At 31.9% G+C, this 18977-nt stretch overlaps 1 protein-coding gene across 1 annotated transcript; it reads left to right on the top strand.

Moving 5' to 3' along the window:
• The first annotated feature begins 5566 nt into the window (after positions 1 to 5566).
• Positions 5567 to 12155, top strand: LOC133201704 (uncharacterized). Its single transcript, XM_061337493.1, has 5 exons — positions 5567 to 5655; positions 8591 to 8787; positions 10824 to 10984; positions 11394 to 11569; positions 12008 to 12155. Exons 1-5 carry the CDS (start codon positions 5595 to 5597, stop codon positions 12052 to 12054), a joined length of 642 nt encoding a protein of 213 aa, XP_061193477.1. The 5' UTR covers positions 5567 to 5594; the 3' UTR covers positions 12055 to 12155.
• The last annotated feature ends 6822 nt before the right edge of the window (positions 12156 to 18977 follow it).

The following is an 18977-nucleotide window of genomic DNA, read 5'->3' on the forward strand; positions in this document are numbered from 1 at the left end:
GTCTTTGCATATGACTTAAAAACGTACGTCTTTGTCAAAGTAGGCATAGGCACGATAAAGAAACCTTACTGCTCAATGGCTATCCGAATTTGTCAAAATTTGGTCTTTTCGGTTGAGGTGTTTTTTTTTCTATTTTTATCTTGCACAGTTTGTTCAAGAACGTCTACTTGAAAAGAACATCTTGCAATGGTCTCTAACTTGGCATTAACATATTTTGATGACTCTTGATTTATTCAAATGCAATCTCAATATAACTCAGTAAACTCAAAATAAGAAAAAATACACAACAAAGTGTGCCGTGCACCTTTTTTATACATGGATGTTTTAATGAACATAAACAATAATATGCTGACGGTGCGACCGTTTGGGCGAGAGCAGATACCAATTCATTTTTAATTTAGATCCGTCTCTTCTATCCGCACGTGACATTTGGTACGTCTAGACTCTGACGTCACTTGACGTCGTTTTTAAGTTGCACTACCAAACCAAAGCATGAACAATGTTAATCTTAAATCAAAAACTTTCAATCTGCTATTTATCTGCAATATTCTTTAAATCAAGTTGAGTTTATTTCTTGTTGAATTTTTGTTGTTACCGCAAGAACGTAGTTTGCGAAGATGCAAAAAGCGTTGCATTGTGGGTTGAGTGGTTGCTGCGGGAAAAAAAATCATTTAAATGAATGTGCACAGTCCAAATTTCCTCTTTGCCCAGGCGTTGCTTTAAGAGCTCTCAGTGACGAGCGGCGCTTCGCGCTGCTCGCTGCGCTCGCTATTAACCTTACAACAAACAGGACGACCAGCTTTTCTAATTTTATCTATCTACTAGATGAAATCCCGCGCTAGCGGTGGGAATTGAATTTATATCACTACCGACAAAAAAATATATTGTAGTTTGTACTGACAGCCTACAGGCTTATAGCAGGAAGAAATACTTTGTTCAAAATCCCGCATAAAGTAGATTTACGTCTCCACCCCATCCCCCCTTTTAGTAAAAACTTGAAAAATAATAATTTCATTAATTTACCTTTTAATTGTGAAACCTATTATACTATTATACTATGTTATAACATGCTCTTATTTCATTTCCGTCGAGGATATAAGCAGCGAATATTACTGATAAATTGATTTTTTTTGGGGGGGGGGGGTTAAAAATTCACAGGTACTTGGATCTTGGTTTATAACTATGTATGTACCTTATTGATATGTAAAAAATGTACTTTACTTTTTTTTACATATCAATAAGGTACATGCGTATTTATAAACCAAGACCCAAGTACCATCTGTAAAAATTAACTTTTAACGCCCTATGAATAGGCCGAGTATTTGATACAAAGGACTGTATTAAGAAAAAAAAACCTGAAATGTATTGATTAAAGCACAAAATTTTACAGCTTTAATTGTATTTGAACAATACCTTATTCATAAATTTTCTCTTTGCATGTAAGCAAGTTTATTACGAAGTACAAATTGTACTTCGGGTTCGTTGCCACGATGCTCTCAGTAAAGGATATATACAAATTTTACCGATAAATTTATTAGGAAAACCCACTGCATATGTATGTAATAGTCTTTCGATATATAAATATATTCACAACTTACAGTGTTATCAATGATTTACCATTATTTCAATGACCATTCACTCAAAGGCTTTTTATGTTCATACAGCTATTATCGCCTCGTTTTCTTTTTTAACATCGGACTCGCTGCTGTATGATGTTCTAGAAGCTTCCGTCAATATTAAGATCGGTGAATGATGAAAATAATTGCACATTTCCCTTTTTAATTGGTTATCACAACTTATTTCTCTTATATCATTTGAATGAAGTTTTGATTGAATAATTCAGTGTTGACGTTTTCTGAAATAAATAAACGATTACCAGTAACTTAGATCCGCCAAGCGGAAACGCCACCGTACTCACGTTTTTGCTATTTCATGGCTGTTTATAGAAAATGAAAGTAGACTTTTAATTTAATGTACGATACTTACTATGCGAGTGAAATCTGAAAATAGTTTACGGACATCATCTTGTATTTAGTGTATTGTTAAGGCCGGTTTACACGGTAAAGCAAGCTGTATAAACCTTGTTTTATAAAGCAAAATGTTACCGTGTGTACGGCGCTATTACACGGAATTTAAATCTCCCCGGAGTCATATATTTCACGCGTTCGAATAGAGCGTGTCTCTATTCTGTACAGCAAGTCGAATGAGACTTTCTTTCTCTAGCCAATCAGTGGCCTGGGATTTTGGTGTTATATTTATGCTTCACTAGCCACTTCAATTTTTCTAAAAGAATACCTCAACCTTTTTATACGTGTACATTTACATGAGTTATGGTTTGTTCAAATTTAAAATGTAGAACAATATTTTTACTTTTTCGCTGAAAAAATTAAACAAAATCATATAAAATAATTAAGAGCAAATAACAGTCTTTTAATGCTGAAACCCTACTTTATAATGGATGTCTTAAAGATCCATCAAATAATTTTTTGGTTTAGCATTCCTCCTTAAATGTATTTCAAATAGACGGTTTATTTTATATTACCGGTGGCCAAAAACGCACTGTAAGAGCAAATCGCTCTGCTGGTGAAATTGAATTTCTCATTAATATGTCCCTCTTCTCTATAAATGAGGATACTGCGTCCAGAAGATCATCAAAATCTGCCATATCTATTCACAGAAACTTTCTAGAAAATTTAATTAAAAACAGTACTTAGTTCTTTAATATGAACGTGATATGCATGTAACAACGCACTTTGAAAATTTTTTTTCGAAGTGCGTTAAATTTGGGACCAGGTTCACATACTTTGAAAAATAATGTGCACGGCTTGGCCAATATATAAATACTTGATTGGATAACTTTTCGGTGATGATGTCACTTTAGGATCTGATATATAGAAGTTTTAAAGATTTTCCCGAAGGTTCTCGTAAATAATATGAAAGGAAAATGAGTCTTTAAGAAATAATGGAGGAATGATTGTTTAATGGCACAATTTCGTTTGTTCTTTTTTTTTTTTTTTTATCCAGTCTGTAATACGTTCGGTAGATGTAGGGGTCGATAAGTGACTTAAAGCATTGTATTTTTCTTAGGGAAATTATTTCTCCATACCATGAAAACTCTCTCTCTCTCAATCTACCATATGCATCTAAATATAGTGAACATAGATGAAACAATGGGTGACTCATTTATTTGATAGTAAGAAAAATAAACCTCAGCCAAAATAATTTTCCGGCACAATATGATGGTCTTTCATAGTTATTTGATTAGTATTACTGTACATTCCTTAATATAAGCAAAGAATTAATTATCGGATAATTTCGCGAGAAGCTCCACTCGCGAAATAAATTTACTTGCTTTTATTTGTATGATACTGTTTTCCATATGAAAATTCTTGATCAACCGTCCATTCTATTGTTCTCGCGATTTGACGTCAAAAATCCATTTCGCGAGAAATAAGGAATCTACAGTAAGAGGAACGAAAAAAATATTTATGCATTTTACACATTTTTTTATTTGTATTGTAATTGATTTTGTAAAGCTACTTTGGCCAAAGTATAGTAAGTTGGCTATTGTTGTTTAGGTCAGCGATATGGCCCCTGAGCCTCTCTTCTTTAATATAATAGGATGCGTTATTTTATTTTCCTTTTTTTTTTTTTTAGGAAAGCTTATCTCAATTTTTTTTATCTATTTTATGTTATCTCAAATTTATTGAGAGAAAATATATTAATGTCATACCAGTAATGTTCATACATATATATGGGTAGGAAAGATAAACTGAGAAAGAACGCTGAGGGACCTTCTACCTGTCTTCTCCTCGTTTTCGATGAGAGTTGATCAATTCATCAGCTTTTCGAAAGAAATATAACAAAATAATGCTGTCTATTACTTAAATCTAAGTCCAGAATTTTTGTTTGATACATATTTTTCAAAGTGCGTTAAGTTAAGTGTCTCCATGGTAAAAAAAAAAAAAAATGTTAATGTACACTCTTAACGCACTTTGAAAAAAAAATTTCAAAGTGCATTGATTTTGTCCCAATTTTAATGCACTTTGAAGAAATTTATCAAAGAGCGTAATTTTTTCAGTGCGTTCCCACATATGCACCATAGTAGTCTCTCCTCCCGATCCATTGTCTGACCCGTCCTCTAGATTTCCTTTGCTGGTACAAATAAATGCAGTGCAAATGAAATTATCAAAAATGTACATTAAAATAACTGTCTTCCTCTTCCTGTGCTTCCATGTTGACAAAATGAAAAAAAACGTACTTCTCAAAGGGGCGTTTCGTTTGTTTAAATAACAATAGAATGGAATGTAAACCTGTTTGACCATGTAGACACGTGAGAAATATATTACAAAAGTTGTATACGACAAGTTGTATACGACATGTATTACCGTATAAACCGGCCTTCAGAGGAGTAAGAAAGAACTCTGGTACACCCGTTTCGGAGTTTATTTGCAAAATTTATTAATTTATAAGTATAGATACATGTACATGTATTTATATATAGCAATATTTCATTATTACCGGCATATAGTGTGAACGTCTCCCAACTGAATTATATTCTGAATACGACCAATCTTATAATTATTAAAACCAAGGCAGGCTGATCACAACTAAGTTGATGTCGCAAGAGTTGTTTGATTTTGAGTTTGATAGCAGAATTTTGCAAGTCCATGGTCATTATAATGACGTAGTTTGCAAATGTTAGAATTTTAGCTAAAATGATTTATGGTCATGACACGATGTTATCGTACATGTCAACATGTATCAACATGTAGGTGAAAATCAACATGTAGGTGAAAATCAACATGTAGGTGAAAATACTATCGATGGATGTGTGGTCATGTAGTTTATCATTCGTTTAATATACATGTATATGATTAGAGAGAAATGGTCCTTACAAATGATGACAAACTCCTTGATACTTTCCAAGAAATAAATAAATAAATAGACTTTAAACATTAGTTTATTTCAATTCTTTTCCACGAGATGTTATTGCACAATCCTTGTGTGTTACAACCTACGAAAAGAAAGGCAAAAATGCTACAAATACAAATGCTGGTCTGACAAATAAAATTAATTCTGCGGTCTGCGCTTTATTCTTTATCTCTTACATTGAGCTGGTGTAAAATGATAGCATTTAGAACTTAAAAGAATGATGGAATGTTAAATCAAGTGGAAAATGGAAGTTTTGATTACATTCATCTTGAACATCAGTGAAGATAAGACTATAATTGAATGTTAAATGTATCATTATCAGCAATTTTGTTTTTATAATGGCAGAAAATATTAGTGGATAAGATGTTATCTTAATCTAATGGGAAATTATTTCTTGTTTAGTTCTATAGGGAATAGTTGTCGACAGTTAATTTCATTTTACGTTTTCACAATGAAGACTTTTTATAATAAATAACAGATGTTACGTGTTTGTATGAAAATGGAAGCCGTGCATCACACAATATGTATCAAATGGATGTGTTTATGTATCATTAGCCTGAGGTAAAAATGAATATTTATAAGGTTAAACATGAAACCCAGAAGAGACAAACATTTTACATCATTGGTAAAGATACAGAAGGTGATAGGGCCCTTGCAGCATGAAACTTACTTTGTTGTTGGATATTTGCCTTGTAGCTGCAATGGTTTCTCTTTCAATAGGTAAAAATTTTCTATCTTTCTAAGAATCATGATCAAAATATATCAGACATGTTACTTGGTTGTAATCGGTTAAAAATTCTCCATCTTTAAAATACCCTTTAACCTTCTTATTTATTTAGCACGATAATGTTATATCGCACATGTATGCATTTATCACAATATAAGATAACTTTTAAAAGCTAACATACTTCTTAGGCTAAAAGCGGCCCTCAACTAACATATGAAATGCTGCACCACTGAAGCGTTAAAAAACTATATAAAATTTTTATGAAAAATAATTTACCAAACTAATTCTAAGCTTCATCTGTATTTCTTTCCCCAAGAACAAAATGGTGTGACTGAACATAAGGTCGTGGTATGCGACAACAGGCCGACAACAATACGTTGTCGTGAAAGAATCGTAATACGTTCGGCTATCTTCGGACAACCGAAAGGGAACAAATGTGGTGGAAAAAGGGTTTATGGTTGTCAAAGGAACGTCACATCTGCAGTTTCAGAGCTGTGTAACAATAAACCAATCTGTCAATTTAAACCTGGGAGTATTTTGTTTGGTGATCCATGTCCTGGGAGTGTAAAATATACGGAGATTGTTTACCTTTGTCATTTTTGGCTATTTTAAATACATTTACATTATACAATATGATGCAAAAATGTTAATTTCACAGAATATTGTAACACAGATTATGTCCTAAGATATTTTATATAAAATCCTTGTTTTTCTTTTTCAACAGCCCCAAAATATGTCCAACTAATAAGCTGCATTTACAGAAAGTTCTAGGATGCGAAAACTTTGCGACTAGAATAAATAAATAAGCATCTTTTTTCAGTTTTGTCTATTTCGTTATTTTGTCAGTTTCTTTTTTACAATGCTGTATAGTCACCTGCGTGGCGCAGTGGTTAGAGCGTTCGCTCTAGAGTCGCAGAGTAAGGAGTTGATCCTTACGTCGCGGGTTCGAATCCCACTGTGGGACGTGGAGACCGGTCCTTCGGATGAGACCATATAAACCGAGGTCCCGTGTCGCAGTAGGTGCTGGCACGAAAAAGATCCCTCACTGCTCAATGGCCCTCAGTGCCGAGTATAAGAAAAAAATATGTAGCCATCCACCGGCAACTGGTGGCGTCTCCATATGGGTGAAAAATTCTCGAGAGGGACGTTATACAATAAACAAACAAACAATGCTGTATAGCTGCAAACCTGTAACCTGCCACCATTGTGACAGCAGGTCTGAATATTTTATATGGATTTATCATGTGGTTTAAACATACATTTGTTCATCATCAAAATAGTTAAATACATCAGGAAAAAAAAATCATAAAACTACAGTAAAACCTGTCTAATGCGGACACCACTGGTTACATGGAAAACGGGCAGATTAGACAACATTCCGGATAAGACAAAATTTGCAACAATTGAATTTACTGAAAGGGATTTATTGGCAAGATTTCGGAACACACAACTACCCCATAAGACACGTTTCACTGTATATAAAACATTTGACACTGTATTAATGTTTAGGGAGGGTTTGAAAAAAAATATTTGAAAATCCACGCGATATTGAAAGTTTTCAAAGAAATTGTAAAATATCAGTTTAAAATGTTTATTTCTTACGCGTTTATAACTTTTTTTTATCACTTTTCCTGTATCATGTAGATTTGTTTGCCTATTATGCTATTAATATACATTGAACATATCATTCAGAACAGAGAGGTGTAATCTGCCTTTACTTTTCTTTCGTTTTTTTTTTCTTTTAGATTTCATTATTTTTGGCATATTTGTTGCTGCATTCACCTAATAAATTAGTATTTATGATCAGCATCATTATAATACTGATGATCCGCATGAGTAAATATCTCCACACAGGAGTTTTTTTTTATCTGTATACTTCGCTTTTGCACAACTTCCTCCATGATGTGGAGAACCCTGAGTTTCATCCAATTACTCAAACAGGTATTATCCAGTATTAAATTTTTTTTAATTATTATTTTATAAAAATTACGTATTGATGTTTTGCATTTACAGCATGTGAATTTATTTAGTCTTTATGCAAAAGAAAAAGGTTTGTTCCTCAATTCGTTTTTTTTTATAATATCAATTTTGGTATAGTAAAAAGAAGACCCAATTTTTTCTTATTAGTATAGGGCATTAGTAACAATGTAATCACGGTTTTTCAAACCATGTGCGTAGAGTTATCAACTACACATAGCGATATAATAAACATGTATCAAAGTAATAACTATGGTAAATGAAGGTGTCAAAAGTTTTAATTGTAGTTAATATGTGTCTAAGTAACCACTATAGGAAATCAAAGTGTAGAAGTTTTCACTATAGTAAATAGAATTATATTTACTATAGTTATTACATTGACACTTTTGCCTATATAGGTTATGTAAGGTACCAGTTCATGGTATCAAATTCTTACAATTGATTGCACTTTTTGAAAGTCTTTTTAAATAGCAGCAGGGCCAGACTAAATTATATTGATAAGCAAACAGTTTCTTAAAACCTATTGGACCCCTTGGTTAGAGTAAGGTTATCATATATATATATATATATATATATATATATATATATATATATATATATATATATATATATATATATATATATATATATATATATATATATATATATATATATATATATATATATATATATATATATAGTCGTGTAAGTACAATCGAGTAATTTTTTGGACATATTTTCTTTCCAACATCGTTTTTTTTAATTGTCATCCAATTTATAACATTTTTTTAAATCTTGCAAAAAATGTTTGAATTGATTTTATAGTCATGCATATTTGCATTATAAATCTAGTTCCATTTAAAATATTTTACGTCGAATTAAAAATTTTATCCCTAATACAAGATAACTTATTATTTACATAAAACGACCTAATTAGTTTCAAGTTAAAAAAAAATCTTCGCTCCAATTTAGGCTGGACCCTGGTTTTTCATGCAGTAAAGGGTAACGGACAGAATGTCCGTGTTGCTTGGGACAATGGGTCAATAGCAGGATGCACACCAGATCTCGGCTGCATTCCCGGGGGATTTAAGCTAGAAAACTGGAGGAACAACGGGAAGCATCTCCGAAGTCCCTTAATTGATCAGTGGAACTCGCTCAACATTGTTAAGGTGATTTTTTCATCCCTCAAGTTGTATTTTGAAGCCTTTTTTTACATCACTCACGCATAATTAATCAGTACTAACAGTAAAATATAAATGCTGTCCTTTTTTATGGAATATTATATCAAAAAAAAAACCTGAGGTATGAACACTCATTATCTCATACGTTTGTAAGTTTTAATTAAGTATTAATCAATCATAATGTTAACCATTAATTATAAAAGATATTCCATTAGGTATAATCTATGTCATTGTGAAGTGGTGTACATCAGATGGGGATTCTCGAAAACTCCAAAGAACTTTAAGAACTTTTACAGTAACTTTTTTTTTCAAAACTCAGTAACATCAAAACTGTTCTACACTTTATATAACCATTCCTCACGAAAAATTAAAATATATGCTTTTGGAAAAAACCTGCCTCTTTAATAAAAATGGAACTCGAAAATTTGTTTATCTTGTAATTGGTCATCAACAAATTTATTTTTATTCAATTAACAATAGCTACAGAGTCTGCCACATCTGTATCATATTCGGACGTATTACTGATTATAGACGATGAGGGCAAACTAACAACTAAATTGTATGACAAACGAAATGATCTCAGCTTTTCCGTCGTCAAATTTCCTTATTTATGTAGTAATATTCATCTGCAAAGGGTGTTTTAGTCTGCAAGCTTATTCGATACTCAAGAGGATGCTCCGTGTACGACCAATTCTTAAACCGAGGCAGATAAGTTGATGTCACAGGGATCTCAACAACCTCGTTTAAAGTCAGCATTTCGTTAATTCTTTGGTCGTTATAATGACTTAGCAAATATAACCTATCAATGAGTCTTGCTTTTTTTTTTTTTTTTTTTTTTGCTCTTTTTGTGTGTGTGTTTCATACCAATACGTGAAGTTAAGTCATAGTTTTCTTACTTAATATGATTATGGAATATTCTGTCCACCTGATCAATTTATAGGGCTACATGTAACAGTGGTTATGTCCGGTCGACAGGGGGAGCTTAAACCTCCTAGGAACCTAATCCCAGCTCTGGAATTCCCGGGCGTTGGTGTTTTATTCCCCGTTTACAGATTTCAATTGTTTATTGACTCTTTCATAATGATAACTCTTCGTTATCTTCACTTTTTTTCATTTTCATCGACTAATGACATGAATGGTCTTTTGAATAAGTATACAAAAATTGTGATAAAATAAATGCAAATGTATTATTATTGTGAAAAGAAACTTATTTGCTACGCTTTTTGATATCAAAAGGTGAATTTTATATAATGCAAGGTTTAAAAAAAACTCTTTTCTTAGGATACATTTTAAAACGTATACATATTTCCTCTGCTCTTTGACATTTTTAGACACTTTCTATGGTCGATACAATGACCTTGTCAACAAATACAATTTATCATTGAGTAAAATGCTGACTGACGTTTTTCATATTAATTGTTAGGCCATTATTTACACACTGAATTGTCGACGGATTTTTCAGTTATTTCCCGATCATGACAAAGAGCACACGGCGGGTGTGACCGGTCGGCAGGGGATGCTCACACCTCCATGGCACCTGATCCACCTCTGATGTTTGGAGGTCCGTGTTTGCTCTGCTCCTATTTTGTATTGTTTTATGGACTTTTGAGTTTGAATACTGATCGTTATCTCCATATATTTCACTTACATGGGACTGAAACTAAATATATCTTCCTGTATTTATTTTAATTGAAAATTTTCATTGTTTTATTTGAACGAACCTTTATCTAAGAAAAAATAAAAAGAGATTAGAAGACTGTGGTTCATTTGGTTCTAGCAAATCTCCACTCTAGAGATCATAATGTTAAAAGTTAAAGAACATAATATTATATAATATTGTATAAAGTTTTGTAACATTTCGTAATTTTATAAAGTATTTTATCCTATGATTTGATATAATATGATAAGTAGATTTCAATTCACGTATCTTTTGACAAGTAAGTTATATGGCCTATTTTTTTTCAGTTAATTAATCAACCAGTTGCAAGGGTTTTTATTTCTCCTGACTAAATTATTGCAATTAGATTCGTGTAGTGTTTGGAGGACTTGGAAAAACATTGGCATTTTTGGAATTCGACGGAAGTGGAAGCAACAAAGAAGACTGGTTCAGCAAATCCAGATTATTACACAGTAGTTGGTCCGATCTAAAAAGTAGTTCTCATACTAACTTTTTCTCCATGAATGGGTATTAACATTTATTACATGATTTTATTTTATTTTCAAGGAGATCTGAAAAAGATGAACACAATTAAATTATGAAAAAAATCAATCATTCCCTGACAAAAAAGTACTATAACAAACTATAGTTTACTATAGTTAACTATAGTATCAAAGTTTTCACCATTTTCACTAGTTAATCCAAGTATTTTTACAATAATTTTCGTAACATATTTTTTTTAATTTTTAATTTTTTTCTTTTGTCAGCGTATTAAAAAGAGATATTTCTTGTATATTTACATATTATTTCAAAACTTAATAATTGGTACGTAATATCAGAAATAAGAAGATTCCAAATCTAAAAATTCTATAGTAAAGATTCAAAGTATCAAAGTATTTACAATAGTTAACTATAGTTTATATTACTTCTTCTGCAGACATAATGCTGATCTTAAAAGACATTTTTTCATCAACAAACAATATGGAGAATGTCCTAACGATATTGGATGGTTAGTTGTGATAGATAGAATCCCTGTGTGTCCCTGGGAGAACAAAGGAGATTATCCACTCTTTTTGTACAGCAAGAGTTTGACGGCTTCCAACTGGAATCATGGTACCTTACTTAATAGATAACGCACTACTGCTAACGGGCCTATGTGCAAAATTTAAAATAATATTTAGCGTAATTCTTCTTCCATGAAAAGATTTATCAAGGTAAAATAGGAAAAAAAAAATACGCATTATAGTTATCAGAAATTGTTCGAAAAAAGTATTTTTTTTAAAAAACCCTAAGTCTTTTTTTATTTAAATTTATATCATACATGTAAGTAAACTTCAAAGCTTAATGAAATAATAGAGAAGCTGAAACTATTTTTTAAGAACGATATAATTATAAGTTTTTTAAAAAAGTAGAACACTGTTCATGATTTTATAATTAGCACTTTTAGTAGTTTTGAATTTGATTATTGCCAAACGATACAAATATTTTTTTCCCTTCATATAGTATTGTTCCATTAAAAGGTTGCACTAAGAAACATGTCTTTCATTCCAGACACAGGATCCGCTGATGTTATGAACGTCTACATCCTAACAATCTGATGTTCAAGGTTGATAACATTTACAAAAGAACATTATTTCAAAATGTTCCAGAAAATTAAACCTATGATTTATATTCCTTTTCAATAAATTCATGAAGCTTTCATCTTCCACATGCGTGCATCGACAGAAGCAATTTTCATCAATAATTTTTTAAATATATTATTTGGGAAAGTTTGCAATTTACAGAATATCACATTTTTCATATGAGGAATCGCAGCATGGAAGAATTTTAAAGATTTTTCCTATGCATTCCTATGTAAAACTTTGATCACACATTGTGGCCCCATCCTACTCCCGGGGGTCATGATTTGAACAAATTTGAATCTACACTACCTGAGGATACTTCCATACATGTTCCATATTTTCTATCAGAGTGGTTCTTGAGAAGAAGATTTTTATATGATGCCAGCAATTTTTCACGAATTCATGATTGCCACTCCTTGGAAGAAGGCGTGGCCCTTCATTTGAACAAACTTGAATCTCCTTTACCCAAGTATACTTTGTGGCAAGTTTGGTTGAAATTGGCCCTGTGGTTTTTGAAAAGATGAAAATGTGAAAAGTTTAGGACGACGACAACGACGACAAACAAAGGACAATTTTCGATCAGAAAAGCTCTCTTGAGCCTTCGGTTCAGTTGAGCTAAAAAGTGCCCCCCCCCCCCCCCGTTCTTACGTGCCTGGTGGAAGATTCATCGACTACTTGAATTAATTTTTTTACCTCGCAAAGCTGTTTACATTCCAGATTTTTTTTTTAGTTTATAGACATAAATTACCGGAAATAATCTTCCTCAATCGACAATAAATATCCTTCCTTGATTTTTCTCTTAATTTTTATTTTGACATATTTTTGATTTATTAATTTTGCCAATTTTATTCACATCGTGAACATGAGAGTCTGCAATCTCATGTGTGCTTTTCTTTTTGGATCTGTCTATTCTACCAGATGTGTCAAGTAAGACATAAAAGATTAAATATACTATTTTTTCTCTCATTACTTGTGGCAGCACAACTATAATAATATATTATGTTTTGCAATTACTGATGTAAGAAAAATGAAACACCCTTTTCATCGGTTTAGGATCATTTTCTTCCTAAAGAGTGTATAACCTGATATACATGTACGTATATGAGGTCACTGGATAGTGCTTTTGACAATGTATTTCTTATAGATGATGTAAATGTAAATATGAAAAGGATCTAATAGGAGTTTTTGTTTGCATGGCTTATGGGTTGCATAAGCAATCTGCCGTTTATAAAAATGCTATTCAAAATTTGTTTCATCTCAATCCATGATAAAACGTATGTTTCTGAAACACTAATGACACCATATAGCAATCAAAGGTCAAGGTTATTTTTTTCAAATGTAGGTGAAACTCCAAGGTCAAGAGTTCAAAAGTGTTAGTACTCAAACAAAGGTCTTGTCACAGAGAATACACATGTGAAGTATAAAAGCCTCAGTACCAACCGTTCACACTGGCGGATTTAAGTGGGGGCGTGGGGGGCGCACGCCCCCCCCCCTAAAATTTTCAAAGTATGACATGACTAATATTAATAATGCCATACTTTGGTTTTATAATTAATGGTCAATTAAACATAGTAATTTTAGTTAATGACCAAGTATCGGTTTTCTTAAAAATCAAGTCTGAAAACCTTGCATTTCCATGGCTATGAATATTATCTCATATTTATTCAAACCGGAAAACGTCTCCCGATTTCGTTTGAAGGGTAGACTGCACTTGTCAATTTCTTATCATGATGCAAGGAAAAATACTGCAATATTTAAAGGCTGGTCGAAGGTAAATGAATGAATTTAAAATCAGACGGTCTACGTTACAAACCCGTCCACTGATTGATGTATTTTTTATCAAATGGTGTAACTATGCAGTGATACAAGACTTTTTTCATTACACATCTCATAATCGTTCCATATAAATGGAATTTAACGTCAGCATATAGGTTAGGATGGTGTACCTTTGACCACCTGGTTAATTTCGAAGTACCCATGCATGAATACGGCGTCAGCGGGTAACTCAGTTCGACCAATAAAAGAGAAGCAATGCTATTTGTCACCAGTAAATATATATATATATATATATATATATATATATATATATATATATATATATATATATATATATATATATATATATATATATATATATATATATATATATATATATATATATATATATATATATATATATATAAGCCAATTCTTAAAAGTTTAACAATAATATTTGATATTTGGTATTCTTTATAGAATGTCCAAGTGGATATATTGGAATAGACTGTAGATATGGATGTCTTTTTCCTTACTTTGGCGAAGATTGTCTTCAGGAGTGCAATTGCACTGAGGACATGTGTGATTTTATTTATGGATGCCAGGTTACAAATCATCAATCAGGCAAATATACTTTTTCTAATTTTAATTAATATAAGATAATGTACCGCATATGTAATTTTGGTTTCAGAACCAAAAGATTCCAGTAAATATTGTTTATTCAAATCTAAAAATGAACTACATGAAAATGAATAGTCGCCCGCGTGGCGCAGTGGTTAGAGCGCCTGCTCTAGAGTCGCGAAGTAAGGAGTTGATCCTTACGTTGCGGGTTCGAATCACACTGTGGGACGTGGAGACCGGTCCTTCAAATGAGACCGTATAAACCGAGCTCCCGTGTCGGTCTTTTTTGTTGGCACGAAAAAGACCCCTCACTGCTCAATGGCCGTAGGTTCCGAGTGTAGGACAAAATTTTCAGCTCTCCATCGGCAAGTGGTGGCGTCTCCATATGAGTGAAAAACTCTCGAGAGAGACATTAAACAACATACAATCATACATGAAATTATGAAAAATATTTCAATAAAAGCATTACGTTTGTCCATAAAAGAATCTGTTAAGAATGTGAAGACTAAGCAAAGATGATAACATTTGGCACGACAAGGCCTTGGGAGAAGAAAACCAAACCTTTTTTGAGTTTTCCAAAGTCAACAGTTTTTGCAATAATAACGAAGAAAATAGATGGTATAATCATCATTTTTTCTTCCAAATCGATCGTATTTATACAACCATAGGATTGATAACTATTTCTTCATTGTTTTCTATCATACAGCATATTACATTGTCGCAAGATTTTCCAGATAAGAAACAGGTTAGAAGTACAATCATCTTCGCCATACGAAATTACTTCGTATTCTTGTATGTTGACCTTATGAATAAAAACAAGATTTTTTCCCTTGCGAATACCTCTATATCTACCTCAATACTTATCTTTGTTCAGTGCGAATTAACATTTAAATAGTTAAAGTAAATTAAGAGATATTGAACGAACTACAGAATGTGAAAAATAATTAGTGTTGCCATATCATTTTGGATGGGGTGGGGCATTGTCTGTATGAGGACAAGTAAATATCGCATAGCTTTTAGCTCTAATTGATTTTCTTGCAATTGATAGAGGTATGAATCAGGTAAATTAATTACGTGTGTAAACATGCATCATGCTACGCTCATGTTATATTCCTTTTGAAAATTGTTCCACCTAGGAGGTTCATTAGTAGAGGGTAAGAGTTTTGTGCAGATCATCGGAAAGATGTTCCAATAGAAGAGTCAAGAACTGTTCTTCCAGACAGTGTAAAAGGAAGACGCGGGGTTTTTCACTATTAAATTTTTTGCATTAGATATGAACAATTCTAAGAACCGTCAGACATGAATAAAAATCTAAAATTTTGTCATACTTTCATAACATCTTTCAGCTTTAAAAGGAACTTGCAAAGAGTTGTCAGAGAGAAACCAGTTGGAAATGTTTTTATATGCAAATTGAAAAGTGGTCTTCCTAATTTTGTCTTACGGCCGGCGATCTTTTAACAAACAAGCTTTATCTTATAAATACTGTAATTTTTTAACCTCTATAAATCTTTTCATATTTTGTTTTTAAATAAACACTTTATTGATACATAATTTTTGCCGATTATTCTGTTTCGTATTCATAGATTGACAACCAAGATTCATCCCAGTGAGCCTGAAATAAAAGATACCACAGAGTCTAACACATCTCTTTAATATTTAAATATTTGATTGGAAAATAAATGTTAATGGAAACCTAACAACCAAGCTTTATGATAAACGTGATGACGTCAACTTTTCAATCGTCAACTGCCCTTACTTAAGCAGCAATATACCCTTATCGCCTGCTTATGGGGTCCATGTCTCTCAGTTGATTCGATACGCAAGAGCATGCTCTACGTACGAAGAATTTCTAAAACGTGGCAAGCATTTGATGAACAAGTGGATGAAACAAGAATATCAACAGTCTCGTTTGAAGTCTTCATTTTGCAAGTTTTATGGTCGATACAATGAGCTTGTCAGCATATACTTGAAGCATAAACTTCAATTTGCGAACAATGGAATTGAAGCAGTTAATATTAGTAATATTCTTAATCACAAAAGGGTCCAGTCTTGTATTCCACCATATTTCAAGTTGAAGCCCACACCTTGTATTTCTTATAAATACACATCGACTATTGCTTTCAATCTTTTTAATTACAAAAACTCTACAATGCCTAGATATGGAACATATATATATATATATATATATATATATATATATATATATATATATATATATATATATATATATATATATATATATATATATATATATATATATAATTATATATATATATATAACTGTATCTACTTTTGACTTTTTTTGGGTACAAATGTCAACTTTTTTCCAAGACCCTTTCTTTAGCTAAGACTTCAAAGAACCTTGAATCATATTAAAATGCATGAAATGAAAATTGTTGCATGATTTCTTTTTCAATTTCAAACATCATGTTAAGATTTTTTATTCAGTTATCCTTACTGTCTGATGATCGGATAATTCGTTGAAACCAATTATATATATATATATATATTTGTAACAGATTAAAATTGTAAAATTGTAAAATTTGTTATAACGAATTAAATTCGTTTAATCAAATGTAACAGTTGTGGTTTAAAATGCCGATAGATAATACAACACCTATAATGGATTACTAAACGTCCAAAAAATCCTTACAAAGACACAAAGCTTGTTCCAGTTAATGTACTACCAAGCCTCTTTTTTTTTACTCCTTACTAAAATATTAAAAATATTAAAGCAGTGAAAGAGAAACTTAAGAAGTACTGTACAATAGAATATTTCAGAAGTGCTATCAATCAGATGTTAATACTTAAGAACTCCTTAGAACTTTTAGAAGATTTAAAAACACAGAATTTTACCATATATATATATATATATATATATATATATATATATATATATATATATATATATATATATATATATATATATATATATATATATATATATATATATATATATATATATATATATATATATATATATATTTCCTTGGTATAGGAATAAAGTAAAATCCAAATTTCACTGAAAAACTCAAAACTTTAATCTATAGCGCTTTCGCCCCCATGCGGGCTCATCAGTAGATTTGAAATTGTAAACAAGTTACATTATGACGTCATAACACGGTACGCAACGAAAAGATCCCTTTTGTTCTTACTCACAACCCAAGAAATCATAACATATTCAAAATCACCAAGCAATATTTCCCTATTCTTCAACAATCAGAAACATTAAGGGACCTTATTTATCCCAATTGTATTAATCCTTTAATTAATACTTTTATTAATCCTAAAAGTATTGTGACGTCGTGTAACGTCAAATGAGTGTTGCACGTTGTCATTATGTTACGTTATCACGTTATTAATTATACAAATATTGCTTGAAAAGTGTAAATAGTCTATCATGATAGGGCATTTAGCATTGGTTGAAACAATGAAATAAAATGGGTTTTTTTCTTGGTTTTACGTTGTTTTTCTGAAGTCTTGAAGAACTTGTACGTATATTGGAAACTCTGTGATGTATTGAAATATTGTTTTTTGTTTCATGTTCTAATATGTCCGTTTATGGCAGTGCACTGGTACTCGGTTTGATGCATCTTTGACGATGGACGGTCATTCGGTGTCTAAGGGTATCCCTGGATTGGCCAATATAATGCTCACCACATCCTGAACATGTAATGAGCAAGAGCATGCTCTACGTATGTACAATTTCTAAAACGAGGTAAATTATTGACAAATAAGTTGATGAAACAAGAATATCAGCTGTCTCGTTTAAAGTCATCATTTCGTAAGTTCTATGGTCGATACAATGACCTTGTCAGCAAATACAATTTATCATTGAGTCAAATGCTGACTGACGTTTTTCACACTAATTGTTAGGCCATTATTTACACACTGAATTGTCGACAGATTTTTCCGTTATTTCCCGATCATGACAAGGAGCACACGACGGGTGTGACCGGTCGGCAAGGGATGCTCACTCCTCCATGGCACCTGATCCCACCTCTGATGTTTGGAGGTCCGTATTTTCTCTGCTCCTGTTTTGTATTGATTAATGGACTTTTGAGCTTGAATACTGTTCGTTATCTTCATATATTTCATTTATCAAATTAGAACTCTCGCAGGCAAAAGATAAATGAATAATGAAATCCGTTTTTGAAAATAAACTGTTGGGTTTCTTATAAAAAGGGACAGATTCCAGATCTTGAGTGATCACATTTTCTAGCAACGGGTGTTTCTTATGTATTGTTAGATTTTGCTTGTGTTAAAATCAGCCTACTTCAGATAAAAGAAAACCAAGAAAAAAATCTTATTCCATACATATCAACATACAACTCCAAAAAATCAAGAATTCTTTCAAGTCATCAAAACCAACATGCAAATTTTAGAAAATGATCCAAGAATGAAAGAAGTATTGAGTGAATATCAATTAATCAAAAGTAAACGACAGTCTAAAAGAAAATTTTAACACGAGTAAAATTTAACAATGCACAAGAAGCACTTTTTGTGAGAAAATGTGATCATCC

Source organism: Saccostrea echinata, unplaced genomic scaffold (genome assembly GCF_033153115.1).
Source record: "Saccostrea echinata isolate AGI-Se365-2 ecotype Australia unplaced genomic scaffold, CSIRO_AGI_Sech_v1 ptg000045l, whole genome shotgun sequence".
Classification (NCBI taxonomy): Eukaryota; Metazoa; Mollusca; class Bivalvia; order Ostreida; family Ostreidae; genus Saccostrea; species Saccostrea echinata.

Bases quoted from the DNA above. Each gene is read 5' to 3' on its own strand.
- LOC133201704 (XM_061337493.1), top strand. From the start codon at position 5,595: ATGAAACTTACTTTGTTGTTGGATATTTGCCTTGTAGCTGCAATGGTT. The intron at 5,656-8,590 runs GTAAAAATTTTC...GCTCCAATTTAG, and splicing joins AATGGTTTCTCTTTCAATAG to GCTGGACCCTGGTTTTTCAT. The intron at 8,788-10,823 runs GTGATTTTTTCA...TATTGCAATTAG, and splicing joins ACTCGCTCAACATTGTTAAG to ATTCGTGTAGTGTTTGGAGG.